Below are 15,066 nucleotides of genomic sequence, written 5' to 3'. Positions count from 1 at the left end.
CTGTTCTCTTCACATGCCCATTTTGGCATCTTACTTCTGGCCACTTGAATGTCTTGAGTGATAAGTACAGGTCAAACAATTTGTTGCCCGAGTCGACCAGGCTTCAGGAGTGACGAAGGACAATACGAAGGAAAGGGGTTCAGAGCAGTGGGTCTTCCTCTGCCATTTATTTCGTGTGGTCCAATATTAATCCGACTGTTAGAGACACCAAAATTGTACGATGTGCGTTGCTGTGCATGGTTTCACTTCCATACATTTCCAATTCATCCAGATCAACAAGTGCAACACTGGATGGCATTTATTGCACTTATTGATCTGGATGAACTGTATACCAAAGTATACTAGAAAACACACAGCAAACTAGTCTTGGTGCTTGGAACTGTGTAAGCTTGGTAGCCCAACGGATCACAATAGTTTTGGCCCTTGAGAAAATGTGCCTGAGGCACACCCTGGGCTGTAGAAACACTCAGCGTTTCACTTTTGCATTAGCGAAAAAAGGTGAAATATGGCAGTTAGGTTGAACACTGGTCACAAGCTAGTAGCTTCTTCGGTTATTAAATGCCTGGTAAGACACGCTGTGTTCTGCTTTCAGGAATAGCATTTTCTGCCAGTCCCAGATGCTGGTCATTCCGAATGACGAGAACTTGTGCCTTTAAACTACACTAGTGGACCCCCAGAACTAATCTCTAAAGGAAGACCCAGGTTCAATTCCACAGCTAGGACATGCACCCTAAAGTGAATAACCACAAATTGCTGAAAATGTTAATTAGCTAAAATCAGTCAGCAACTTGTTTTGCGAGTAGTGTTCACCTCTTCCAAGTAATCCAGCCAATGTGATGGAATTGCATTATCTACCACAGGAGATTTTTAATAAGTGTTTCCATTAAAATAGACAACCCATTATACTGTTTAATTACTTTACAGCATATATTGCAATTCACGATAAGTTCGCAAGGCACACACACTTGGAACAAATTCTTGGGACTACACCAGTTTTGAGATATTAATTTTTAAAGTTTCTGACGAAATACATTGGTGTTCGTTACTTTTCTGCTTCGATGCATGAAACAGCGTTTTTAAAGAGACAAGTGGAACAACAGTGCAATTTTATCGCAAATTTGACAGTGCATATCTTGAAACAGTGCCATCTCAATATTCATTCCAAAAACCTCGTGCTTAGCAGTGTAACACCACACCTGCTAAGCCACCGCAGTGGGTAGTATTCATTCAAAGTCGATATGCCTTGAAATCTGACTCGCCACCATTTGTAGATCGCAATGTGTGGTAAATTATTACTACAAAACATAGTGAAATTTTGTTCATTAGTCAATTCCATTTTTTGTGGAAGCAATGTCCGCCTTATCGAGTAATTTAGTTGAAGATTTAGAATTGTGCTATCTGCCTCAGGCAATTTTTTAAAGTTCGGTGCAAATAAATTTTAAAAACTATGACGGAAAGATATGGGTACACATCATGTAATTTGAAGCAACACTTCAGTCTCATACTCTTGCGTTGCAAAATATGACGTGATTATTACATGGGAGGTGTTGCAGATATGAACCTATTTGCCACCAAATGAGCAGAGTGACAAGTTTCGAAGACCAGCGGGCCCTGCACGTCACTTGCGCTCATGACCAAAATGTACGGCGTTGCCCACTCTAGGCACAAAGGTGCTCAAATAACATGTAATGTATTTATTTTAACAGAACCTTAGATCCACAAGTTGTAGTTGTAATATATGAAGTTATTCCATAGAAAGCATTGCATATAAAACATGCTGCACATTAACCAGTTTTCTTGCCTGGACAGAGCCCGTGGGTTTGAACAAACGTCATGGCTGTCGCTTCTTTGATCGCAGAGATGGAGAGGGTGCACAGAGTGGAGCAGTTGGCAAACAGCAACAGTATTAGTCTGGCATCGAAATAATGCGACGCAAAGGCCACAAGTCAAAGAGAAAAGGCCAGCTTTATTACATAACATACATATACTCGTATATATATATATATATATATTTATAAAGACGTGTCAAACAGTCTCAGCAGTCAGCCTCACGTGTTCCGAATCTTGCCGGGGACGTAGTTGCGGTCAATCACTGGTTCCTGCAGAAACATGTGCAGGCAGCGCTCATTCTGAGCTAGTGGATGTCCAGCCACCCTGCATACAACCATCAAGAAACATCAGCAATTGTCTGACATACAGAGGAGTTGCTACTGATGTACAGAGCTCAACAGGCAGCACTGGACAAGGCCAGAACAGCTATTTAAATTCCATTTTGCTGCTTCGAGTGTTACAGGTGCACACCATTTTTAACAATTACACAAGCAAATCATGCTTGAAATATGGTGGACTTCCTTTAATTCAACCCTGACGGGACTAACAAAACTGACAGAATAATCCTTCAGGTCGAATTCAAGAGAAAGAAAAAACGCCGAAATGCACCGCTGACGCATGTGGGTATTTCATGGATTCAAGCTCTAATGCACACCACATTTTACAGGAAGAAAAATGTAGCATGCCTCCAATTCTGGCAATAAGAAAAGGATTAAACCAGCAAGCTTTACCATCACAAAATAGAAATATTATTACACTTAATGTCTATCCTCATCACTTGACAGCAATTTGGTGCTGTCTATGAACACCAACATGTTGTCCTCTGTACGGTCCATTGTGCATTTGACAGCCTGCATTTATTAAACGACTCCACAACAATCACTAATGAGATGGTGGTCAATGCCTAGACTAACCACTTCACCAGTTTGTCTTGCAACCCATGCCATCATGGCATGCCATCGTGGCATGCCTCTAACGCCAACAACATGTGGCACGGCTTGTTTCCGCTAGCTTAACATGTAAAATAACTTATCTTTGAATGGCTTGCATAATCGGGCTCAAAGCAGCACGACGTCATGCTATGTGAAAACTTCCGTCAACGTCTTGTGACGGAAATGGCAATGACGCTGGCTAGGCACACTGACGATAGGCTGTTCCGAATGCAGTTTTGGTTTCGTATCTGATCGTATCACGCAAGCAATTTTCATACCATTTTTTTTTATAAAAAGGTCCATGTTGAATCAAGTTATTGATCATTCATTGTGAGCTATCGTTTCTGTCTGACGATCTTCCTAGGGAAGGTAGAAAATGGATGTTTTTAGCGGGAGATGATGCATGTTGAATGCGTTCACTGTCCTCTTAATACTGCCAAGACAGACACTGCCACTATTGGGGGCACCACTGGGGTTAAGCGTGTGTGTGCTGACCAATAAAGTTCGATTTACCCAGCGAAGGCCAATTTCAGGATCGAAATAGTGAAAGTTCGAGCTCGTAGAAATGTATGGGTGCTGGCCGGGACCTCCCCCCCCCCAGTCAGGATAGCATTTCCCAAAAAATTTCATTGATCGGAGCTGAATTACGGAAAGTCTACTGTAACTTTACTAAGAAGCACCGAACACATAACATAGTTATTTAGTTATAAAGAACTTAAGCACAATTTTTTGCTTGTTGCATTAATGCAGATTGATCTTAGTGGTAAAACACAGCTCTTCCTAACGCTACAGAAGACATCTGTAGAGCTGCATTTGCAGCAGTTGCCAGCACTTTCATGGAGTAATATGTTTCCAAGAACCCTAACAGCCTTACAAACTAAAGGAACTGGCACAAGTTCACAAAAATTTACAGATTTCTAAAGACATGGTACGAATTCAGGAAATCAGAAACATGAGATAACTGCTGTCTGCAGGGTCAAGTGAAGAGAGCTTTAAATTTTTTCATGCCCTGCTTTTCTGATGTGCTCAGCCGCCAGTGCAGTGCACTTCTCATTACTAATTAACTTGAGTAGTGTTTAGTTACTAATGAAGTAGCTTGACTAACTTTTGTACATCTGATGGATGCCCAACTTTACAAAACCAAGTGGAAGCTAACACGGATGATATGACAACATGTTCGTGGTGTGCGAATGGAGCATTACCTTTTCCAAATCCCAGCGTTAAGTCACTTATTAATTCATTGACAGGTGTTAACGTTCCAAAGAAACACAGGGGCTATGAGAGACTGTAGTATTTTAAACCACTCGGGGCTTTTTAACGTGCCTCCAAAGCTCAGTACATGAGTGTTCTTGCATTCTGCCACCACAGAAATGTGGCACAAACAATTTTGACAATTATCAACCATGATTAACCATGTTTGACACCATAGATGAGGCAGTAGGCAATATGCCTGCAAGCTAATCGGTGAGACAAGCCAATGCCTCCTTTACTAGATGCCTGCCGCGTCGATCGCTTTCCCATTGGAGCGGAGGTTCCCGTAGTTCAGGGTGGTCGCGGAGAGACGGCGCTCGATGCCGACCCTACTTCCTGTTGCGGAGGAAGTGACAATTGCGAGGCTGGCTAGCGCTCGACCAATGGCTTGACGAGAGACCGCGGGTCCTGCCTCCGGGATTGCAACAGACGCCGCTGTAATCTCGGAGGCAGGGTCACGTGGTTCAGGTTTGGAGCGGCCGCCGCAGCTAGCGCTCGCAACCGACCCCGGTGGAGGAGAGGAAAGAGGAGAGGGGCAGGAACCACCTTCTCGGCTCACGCAGCAGGCATCTTCTAAAGGAAGCATTAGACAAGCTATGTATTTAAATGATGGCTGTTTAGCATTGTCGTTATGAGGTGATCAAAAGCACATAAATAGCTATATGTATACATGACCTGCATTTAAGTGGCCATGAAAAGTTATGCCCAGACGTTTGCTAACCAACGTGGCTGCCACACTGCTACTAGACACAACTATGAAATGATGCGAATCTTGGCGAATATAAAAAAAAATCGCCAATGAATAAAAATTGTGTTGATGCTAACCTCGATTTCACAGAGTTGCATTAGTGGTTTTCTTCTAACCAATTTCATACCACAAAATACAGAAAGACCACTGGGAATAGAAGTCCCCCCCCCCTACAAACAATACTAGCTAAATTTTAACAGGCAGGGAAGCCATATAGGGGTGCCACACAGCAAGATTTTCGATCTCTACAGAGTTTTTCTATTGCAATTGGCGTTGTTGCGAAAGGGAACAATTCAATCCTGATCGGGCTCGATCGAGATTGAAAATGCACTGTGCGACACCGATATTACTCTGTTATTGAAAAATACTGCAGTGGTCACACAAGGCAAAGTTAACCTCTCATTGGCAGTCTGTATGCCAATGCTGCAAAAAGTGACATATTTAATGTTTTTTTTTTTTTTTTTACGGCTATTGCCTTCTGTAACGGCATTAGTGCAACATTGTTATTGCACAGTGTAAATATTCACAAATTAAAGAGTCACTAAAGAAAAATAACGGGACCCTGAAAGAATTTTAATGATATTGTACAACATACCAAGTCGTTTCTGATTATCAGTAGGTAGGTCTTTCTGATCCTTAAGTGACACATTAAGTGCTCCACACAAAGCGTGTAATTTATTTTAAGGTTTTAAAATGTGCATCGCTAATGATCGCAGCAGTGCTCCTACACCGTGTTTTTAGCCACCCCCTTATGATCTACATAGCTGGCGCATGCGACGTCAGTTAGGCGAGCTAATTGGTTACCCAGATTGCGCCATCGATTATTTTTTTTTTAGCACTTTATGGTGGAAAAATGTTATTCGTAATAGTTGAATTGTTGGTTAATTTGTTTCTAAAAAAGTTTTAAAATACACAACAATTTATCACTACACTGAAGCACTTCCGACACAGCAAGTGCCGTCTGCTTGTGTTACAATGTGGTCAGTGTTGGTCTTGAGCTTTCTTTAACGCGAGCAGCATGGTTCGTCCTCGTTATGTTGTGGGCTGCAAACCTAGCCATTGGCGACATGACAAGCTGCGACATCCTGTTCCTCTGCGATGCAAAAGGCAAGCGTATGGCTGCAGTGCATCACGCTGTCGGTATCAGATTGGTGCCAGAATCTAGGCGTTTGGGGCCATCACTTTACGTCGGTGGATTACTACCACAATAGAGAGTTTAAGCGTGGCTGGTATTCTGGTAAATGCAGGCAGACTGGGCATTTTACCAGATGGGCGGAGGTGCAAACGTGAGCGACCTGCAGGGTGCAGCCACCTGGTGGCGCAGAGCTCACTCAGACAAACACAGAGCTAATGTCTTCCAAGTGTCTTCTATTTTGCTGCTGGTATAAAATTTCCGCAGCAGCATAATCGTGAACTTGTCTTTTTAAATGTCTAGAATATCTTACACTCGGTTACAGCAATATTAGATCTGTTTGGCTGGTTGAGCTCTACGCCACCAGGTGGCTGCACCGTGCAGGCCGCTCACGTTTATGCCTCCGCCCATCTGGTAAAATGCCCAGTCTGCCTGCGTTTACCGGAATACCGGACACGCTCGGCGCTGCGACAGAACGCTCTCAACGCACGCTGCTAATGGTAAGGTCGGAAAGCCTTCGCACGCTGGCTCCAAGACACCGGAAGTAGACGTCACATAATGACGTAGAGCCAGTGAAGGTGGAGCTTAGCCCCGACTGTGCGGCAAACAAGTTGAGAAAAAGCAGGCTAAGGAGGAGGGTAACTTGTAATCGTCTGTAGCTCTCTTAATATGAGATGCTTCTCTTAAAATGTGGTGCCAATGTTTTACTGTAGCTGTACAATACGTATCTACAAAATTTCTTTGAACCGTTTCAGGGAGCGTTCAAATTCAAACTAGATAGATTGTTAGTCTAGAAGTCTATCATCATTTTTAGTGTACCAATACATAATGGTTTAGCGCAGAAAATTGCCACCAAGGGACCGGTCCCACTGCTTCTCCTCAATTTGCACTGCCCGCACCAGAACGGACAAGTTGACGTAATATCAACATGACCTCCCTCTGCACTGCTCTGAATCACCCAGTGCTCGTGTCATACAAGAGGTACCATACATAGCTCACGACATGTGGCGCCACTTCCGATTTTCCATTGCAGGACCTAAGTGTGCAAACGGAGGCCATGGAGCATCTGATATTTCAATGCGCAGGCCTTTTCCGCGAGTGAAGTGACTGACACGACGACTCGAAGCACTGATCCTCCCTTTTGTGCAGTGTCTCCCGCTATGTTACTTTTTTTCTCTTATGTGCAGTGTTATTTGTTTTTTCCTTTCTTTACTTCATTTCTTTTTCTTCAATCAATTGGCTTGGCTACAAGCTTTGTAACCGTCCGATTCAAAGGGAATAGCCACATTAGCATCATTTGTCATTTTCTCATTTTACAAACGCTCTGCTCTCACTACGAATAACGAATTCGTTATTACAGAAGCCTAACCTTTTAATCTAGCTAGACTTCATATAGTTTCCTTTAGTCTAAAAAAAAATTTAATTATGGGGTTTTACGTGCCAAAACCACGATCTGATTGAGGCATGCCGTAGTGGGGGACTCCGGAAATTTGGACTACCTGGGGTTCCTTAACGTGCACCTAAATCTAAGTACATGGGTGTTTTCGCATTTCGCCCCCATCGAAATGCGGCCGCCGTGGCCGGGATTCGAGCCCGCGACCTTGTGCTCAGCAGCCCAACACCATAGACACTGAGCAACCACGGCAGGTATAGTTTCCGTTAGTGTCCCTTTAAACAGAAGTACACCATAATGCAAGGTATAGCTTATAGAACAATGACAGTGATAAACAATTTGCAAAAATTTAACCAAGAACATTCATATATTTTGGAAAACAAAAGGAGGAATGCCACACGGCTCTATAATTAGCCAATGCTTCTCAATGGCTTGTGGTCCTTGCCTGTTTTGAGGGCCACACAAAGATGGGGTGATGTCGAGAGTTTATTCTATGGCAAAACTCATTTTTGTTTATGCAAGAGAAACATGAGTGATTATGATTATACCTGCATAATATAGACCAGTACATTTGTACTACTGCTTGCTCCTAGACTCATAAGTGCTCTGCACATTAAAAATAGTCTATAGATTCTTTGGCTTGCATACAGTTTTGCAGACTCACTGAATCTTGCAAATCGCCCATTCATCGTTGCAGGCAGTGACATATCACCGCTACAAAGTTTGTGCTTTTTTATGAACATGTGACAGAGCAGATGGTTGCTTCTGAAATCAACACAAAACTAACTGCAAGGTGGCAACGATGTTCTAGTCGTAAGTTCAGCCCAGCACAGAAAGCGGGCCAAACTGATAAGGCTGTGGTATCACCATTCATACAAAACAGGCTGCTAAACACACGGGCTCAAGGCCCACTTAGTATGCCATTAATAAATGCTAGCAACAGGCCAGCTTTAATAAGAACTACAGTGCCTAGTTTCAACTAGGTCTTCGGCTGCCCTTATAGACAGCATTTAACGCATTGCACAGTGTCTTAAGTGATTTCCCCGTGTTTAGAGTACTACCGAAACTACTTAGGACACACACAAACGCCGCCGCGTTGACGCTTTCGATGTGGTATCTGCGAGTGATAAAACCTGGGGGGCGGGAATCGCCGGCCATTCGAGAGCGCGCAGTGAAATAGAAATCCGCTCTGCTCACTTGTTGATGAATAGCTCGAGCCCCTTCTTGCGCTCCTCAATGAACTCCTCGTCGAAGATTCCCTCGTCGCTCCGAAAGGGCAGCTGCCGCTTCCACGCCTTGCCCGGCAGCGGAGGTACCACGATCTGCGCACGACATAGCATCAATGTGACAACCACAACGGAACTACGTTTCCCACTCTCGACAGGCATGCGAGACGGGGGAAAACTGCATTCTTCAACTCGTCACTGAACGACCGGTGTGAGCCTGGTGACCCACGGGGCGAACGGTTGCAATCGGCCTTCGCACCTTGCTGTCGCGCTCCAACTCGCTCCTTAGCCACTCGAAGTCGCTGTAGCGTCGCCGCACGGTCGATTCTTTGTTCTTGAAGACGGGAAGGTTGGTCTGCAAACGAGAACAACAGTGTTGAGGCAGCCGACGTGAGGCCTAATCGCCGTGGGGCGTTTCTGCTCACCCGCATGCGGACTTCGTAGTCGGTGTACCGCTTTCTGGCAACGCCATGCGTCATCGGGTTACCGACGTCAATCTCCAGGTAGTTGGCCGGCGGAGCGTACGCATCGTCGAGGGTCTGCTTCTTGGTCTGCAGTCGCTTTGTAGCTTCCTGCGGCGGCGCTGTGTCACTCGCCATCGCACCCACCGTGCGCGGCCTCCACTGCGAGGCAGCTGCCCAGTGCCTACTCTGCCGTTTCCGCTGGTGGTGCGCTGCTGCTGCTACTGCGGACGCTGCTAGACGGGCAGGCACACCACGCACACGGCTTGCCCGACTTGTAATACGCGTACCGCCGCGGGTACGCTCTAGAAACTTCCCAGATGTCGCTCCAGTAGCGTGCACCACCCGGTGCCGCCACAGGCGCCTGCCCCATAGTTTCCTACAATAATTACTTGTAGTTACGGTAGGAAAGTAAGTCTATGATTGCCCTAGCTAAATTGAAGCCAATCAGTACTATGACACAGAGTTGTCTGTAATACTTACAAGAAAAAAATAAACGTAAGTCGGGGAGAGGGGGGGGGGGGTAAAGTTGATGTTGTTTCATACGGGTGTTACACGGTGCAAAGTGGCCGTGTGACACCGGTATTACTCTGTTATATACTCATTCAATGCCTCCTTAACTCATTATGGCGCATTCATAATTAAGCATCATAAACATTCCCCGAGTCACGAGTCGCACAGACGCATCTTTTACGCATTTCCTGTGTATGACACGGCGCACTCGTTCATCAGCCGTCTCGTTTTCTTCACTACGCGCAGCGCGCGTCGTTGCGGCATTTCTGCGTCTCTACCGCTTCCTTCTCAGACACGATCAGCCATGGATAGGGACAGCTTTGTATTTATTTCGTCCCATTTCCCCTACTTATTAATATTACCACGATGTTCAGAGCACACCAACGCAATCTAATGCCGTTGACGTAGTAGTAGTAAGTGGTTCGTATGGAAAGGGAAAGGTTAGCGCTATCTTCTGCAGCCCTTGAGGGAGCACGGCTCAGCGCCAGGTTGACGCAATCCCCATTCTTCAGCCGTCCCATTTTCAAAGCGCCGCTGTTTCGCATCTCAGCCTTTGCAAACGCGCACTGATTAACGCCAACCATTCTAGAACACTCCGGTTGAGCGGCCGCGCGGCCGCTCGACCTCCTTTCGACTCTCTGAGGGGTGGCAAGAGGTTCGCGGTCCGATGCCTGCTACGGCCCTACGTCACTTGGAAACTATCTACAAGGATGTAACCGCATTGCACGTGCTATCGCTATAAGGCACACACATTGGCTACGCGTCTCCATGAACCCGGCGCAAGTGGGTCGAGTCAGAAATCGGGCTGACCGAGCCCGACGTGATCGCATTTTCATGAACTCGCTTCTGACGGGTCTGGACAGGTACGCGATCATTAAGATACATGCCACCTGAGTTCACTCTGCGTATGCTCCACCCAGTCATGAACATGGAGCTCATACTACACGATCAGTACGATGCATGCCACTTGAGTTCACTCTGTGTATGCTCCACCAAGTCATGAACATGAACTTCAGTATGAACTCCAAATGAATATTTTACAATTATTCAACATGTCATTAACACATTAAACAAAAGAATGCGCCATTATTCATTGTTTTGCGGCCGCTACCTAAGCCTCCCCAATAGAAGTCAAAGGGGAAAATGACTTGCGGGTCTACAGCAGTGCAGTTTCCGATGTTGATGTGGCGTTAGCACTGATAGGTTAGCGACGGCAGAGTGGGCTCAGGTGGCAGGGGCGTAGCCAGAAATTTTTTTCGGGGGGGGTTCACCGGCCCGACCGGGGGGGGGGGGGGGGGGGGGGCAAGCTTCTGCTTTCCTCTACGTCACGTGATCGATAATAAATATCGGTAGTTTAAGCAAACGCTATACATGTATATCAAAAACATGGGACCGCCCCCCCCCCCCCCGCCCCCCCTTCACGTGTGTGTGTGCTTGTGAAGAAATTAAGTAAAAAGTAAAGTAAGCTCAGTAAATACTGTAAGGACGACAGGTACAGTGGGCGTTTGGAGCAACGGTCTCTGAATGTCTCTGAATGGACCAGTCTTCGAAAACGCATCATTGAGACGACCCGTGCGATCGGAGAAGACATCATTAATTGTTAATTTCCGTTAAGCATAGATGGCGTCGTCCTCGTCGGGGCGAAGTGCATTTCACAAGTCAAGGACGGCTATACGCGTGAAAATGCACGTGTGACCAGGCTATACCTACTCCCATAACAATAGCTTGTTCGCTGCGTCTTTACGCTAGAAAACTTAAATACGCGCAAAAACGCGTAAGGATTTTTTTTCCGAAGCTTTCGTCGCCCTGCTCCCTCATACGAGAGGGTTGCATTTCCTGCGGCAAGTGCATGGGCCGCTGTGTCTTCTGCTTTGTGCGAGCGTGCAGCCGTCATTGCCTTTACGTCAACAGATTCAGAATTGTACAGAATATTTCACCGCACAGCATAGATATGGCATGTGTACGCATTTTAAGTAGTGCGTGCAACTCATTTCTGCTTCACTTACGACGGTGCAAACAGGAAGCGGTCTTGTACCTCACAGAATCTCGACTGATTGGTGTACTAGTGATGCAGGAATGAACTCCGGTCTTGTTCAGTGCATAGTGCGCATAATCAATTTCTCAGGACGCGTTAACTCCGACGAGAACTGTCAGCGCCTGCAACAAGAATTTACTCACGCTGTACTGCGCACAGCAGTAATTCATGCTTGTCGGCTGTCTGTTTCGTGCATTCTGTTGCGAGTCGGTGGAATTTCACTGCTGTCATCAACCCCTTCGTGTGTACATTGCTGGTTTGGGATTCCACAACAAAACAGCAACTACCAGCCTTCCGTAGGGGCGCAATCGCAAACAAGACACGTTTCTCGCGCAGACTAAGCCTACGTTCACACTTGGGAAGCGGCAAGCGGGCGGAAAGACCAAAGCGGGCGGAAAATTTTTTCCGTGCCTGTCCAAGTTGTTCACATTTGTTTTGCTACCGCCGCGGCCGCCGCTGCCGTTTTCGTCCAGATCCATCTAGTCTGCGTAGGTTTGTCGGCGTGGTGGCGCTCATTATCGCATTATTTCGAGCGGTATGTTCATTCATTGACCCACGTACCGTCATCAAAAGTGATCATTTTATGCAAATTCACGTGTCATCTGCGACCTTCGGTAAATTCCTCGTTGGCGTTCCGTAATTCTCCTCACACGGGCGCGGTAGCGCTGAGTCACAGGTTGGTGCCTGGGCGCGATAATATTTCTTTAATAGCTTTTATTTACAAGTTGTAATAACATTTCATCATTTCATATTGTCGGCGCCTCCAGGACACCAAAGGGGCAACGGGAACACCACAGCTAAAACCCGGACTGGCCCTTGTGTTGGGGCTCGCCAAAGCCTGCGCGTCCTACGTGAGACCTACGCTCTCAATCTATCGTCGCGACGAGAAAAGCACCGCGCGACTTCTGCAACATATCGTACACGTGCGAGGAGAATTATGGAGCGCCAACGAGGAATCTGCCTAACTAGTGTCTGCCATGGAAGTGGAAGAAGAAATGGCTTTTTTACTTCTACCTACTTCTTTTCTAGAAATTGACAATTCTACGATGGACCATATCCATGCCATCAATCAGGTAATCGAGAAATCTGCGGAGTACAATCAACCTCTCTATATGGCTTTCATAGATTATGAAAAGGCATTCGATTCAGTAGAGATATCAGCAGTCATAGAGGCATTGCGTAATCAAGGAGTGGAGGAGGCATACGTGAATATCTTGGCAAATATCTACAAGGATTCCACAGCTACCTTGGTTCTCCACAAGAAAAGTAGAAAGATACCTATCAAGAAAGGGGTCAGGCAAGGAGACACAATCTCTCCAATGCTATTCACTGCATGCTTAGAAGAAGTATTCAAGCTCTTAGACTGGGAAGGATTAGGAGTGAGGATCGATGGCGAATATCTCAGCAACCTTCGGTTTGCAGATGACATTGTCCTATTGAGCAACAATGGAGAGGAATTACAACAAATGATTGAGGACCTTCATCGAGAAAGTGCAAGAATTGGGTTAAAGATGAATATGCAGAAGACAAAGATAATGTTCAATAGCCTGGCAAGGGAACAAGAATTCAGGATCGCCCGTCAGCCTCTAGAATCTGTAAAGGAATATGTCTATCTAGTTCAATTACTCACAGGGGACCCTGATCATGAGAAAGAAATTTACAGAAGAATAAAATTGGGTTGGAGTGCATACGGCAGGCATTGCCAAATCCTGACTGGGAGCTTACCACTGTCGTTGAAAAGAAAAGTGTACAATCATTGCATTCTACCGGTGCTAACATACGGGGCAGAAACTTGGAGGTTAACAAAGAAGCTCGAGAACAAGTTAAGGATCGCACAAAGAGCAATGGAACGAAAAATCTTAGGAGTAACGTTAAGAGACAGGAAGAGAGCGGTGTGGATCAGAGAACAAACGGGGGTAGACGATATTCTAGTTGACATTAAGCGGAAGAAATGGAGCTGGGCAGGCCATGTAATACGTAGGATGGATAACCGGTGGACCATTAGGGTTACAGAATGGATACCAAGAGAAGGGAAGCGCAGTCGAGGACGGCAGAAAGTCAGGTGGGATGATGAGGTTAGGAAATTCGCAGGCGCAAGTTGGAATACGCTAGCACAAGACAGGGGTAATTGGAGATCGCAGGGAGAGGCCTTCGTCCTGCAGTGGACATAAATATAGGCTGATGATGATGATGATGAAACGGAAGACGCGGACACCTCGGAAACGGCGGTGGTGGGTTCGCCTGGCTTTGCAAAAGCGCGAGAAGTTGGGTCACGCCAAGGCTTCGTTGCCGCACCTCCAGTCGCGCGATGTTGAATACTATCGCGAGTATTGCTGACAGTACGTTTTAGTGCCCCTCTTGTCGTAGAGCAAGGGCTGGTTCTTGATCGCGCCGATCAGCATTACAGCCTACACTTTTGGTGCCATGTTCAATTTTACGACCGGTTGTTTACATGCTAGTGTAGCTTCCAGTGAAGCAGAACGACTTTCCGCTGCGTTTCCGCTTCGCCATGGCGAAAAAATCGGCCCGAGACCAATTTGGCTCGCAGCCTGTTTTTCTGCGTGTTTTGCCACCTAGGCGGGCGGATTTTTGCAAGATTTTGCCGCTTCCGACAGCTTCGAGACCAAGTGTGAACGTAGCCTAAGATCCTGCGCGAGCGCGGCCTAACCGGCACCTGAAGGGAAGCGGCGGAAATGTATACCGGAGATTTTGACCACCTGGGGTCTTTAACGTGCACCTAAATCTAAGTAAACGGGCCTCGAGCGTTCTCGCCATCATCTAAAATGCGGCTGCCGCATTTGTTGCTTCATTTGTTGCGCATTTGTTGCTTCAGAATGCGGCCGCCACATTCTCGCCCAAAACTTCATAGAGTGACAGTTTTTTCCATAGTCAGACATGATTCTCTGTAAATTACCAACCCAAACGGAAGCGCCCAGGAATGAAATTGTGATAGTAGCACCGGTTTCATGAATTATGTCAGCGCGAAGCGACGAGAAAAAAGGGTGGTAAGTGTGTGTGTGGGGAGCGGGGGGGGGGGGGGGGTTGCGGAAAAAATTTCGGGGGGGGGGGGGTTTGAACCCCCCCAACCCCCCCCCTGGCTACGCCCCTGTCAGGTGGCACGTATGGTACAGATTACTTTCCGTCTGAGCAATAGTGGCACGCAGCATTGAATCGAGACATAAATGTGTTGGAGTAGGGCTTCTGGTTCTTGCATGCCATCTGTAACAGCTTTATTTCATGGCTCTTATCGTTACAAAGAGGTTGCACTGTACAGTTCTTGTCTTTGCCGTGTCCCTATACCATTATCTCGCTGCCCGCACATAAAATACTGACGTCTCAGCGGTCAACAGGCTGATTCCAGCCCGGCAAGCTGACTTGACCCGCTTCTGTTGAATTTATGTAAATGTCCTGACTGTGGCATGCGCTTGTTTTGGTCACCACCTTCTTTACGCACTGTTGTCAATCTCGTCCATTCGAATGCCAGAGCCAGCGTTCATGTACCTCTTTAATTCCCATTCACGAAAAAGTAGATCAAAGTGCACATA

General features: G+C 46.3%; 1 protein-coding gene across 1 annotated transcript; it reads right to left on the bottom strand.

Moving 5' to 3' along the window:
* Positions 1-1,946: 1,946 nt before the first annotated feature.
* LOC119461048 (sorting nexin-12) lies at positions 1,947-9,275 on the bottom strand. The gene is made up of 4 exons (XM_037722227.2): positions 8,938-9,275; positions 8,772-8,867; positions 8,484-8,608; positions 1,947-2,154 (listed from the first exon to the last, which is right to left on the bottom strand). The coding sequence occupies exons 1-4, from the start codon at positions 9,109-9,111 to the stop codon at positions 2,049-2,051; spliced, it is 501 nt and encodes a 166-aa protein (XP_037578155.1). The 5' UTR covers positions 9,112-9,275; the 3' UTR covers positions 1,947-2,048.
* Positions 9,276-15,066: the final 5,791 nt, after the last annotated feature.

Source organism: Dermacentor silvarum, chromosome 8 (assembly GCF_013339745.2).
Source record: "Dermacentor silvarum isolate Dsil-2018 chromosome 8, BIME_Dsil_1.4, whole genome shotgun sequence".
Taxonomy (NCBI): Eukaryota; Metazoa; Arthropoda; class Arachnida; order Ixodida; family Ixodidae; genus Dermacentor; species Dermacentor silvarum.
This window is presented reverse-complemented; position numbering and strand designations above follow the sequence as displayed.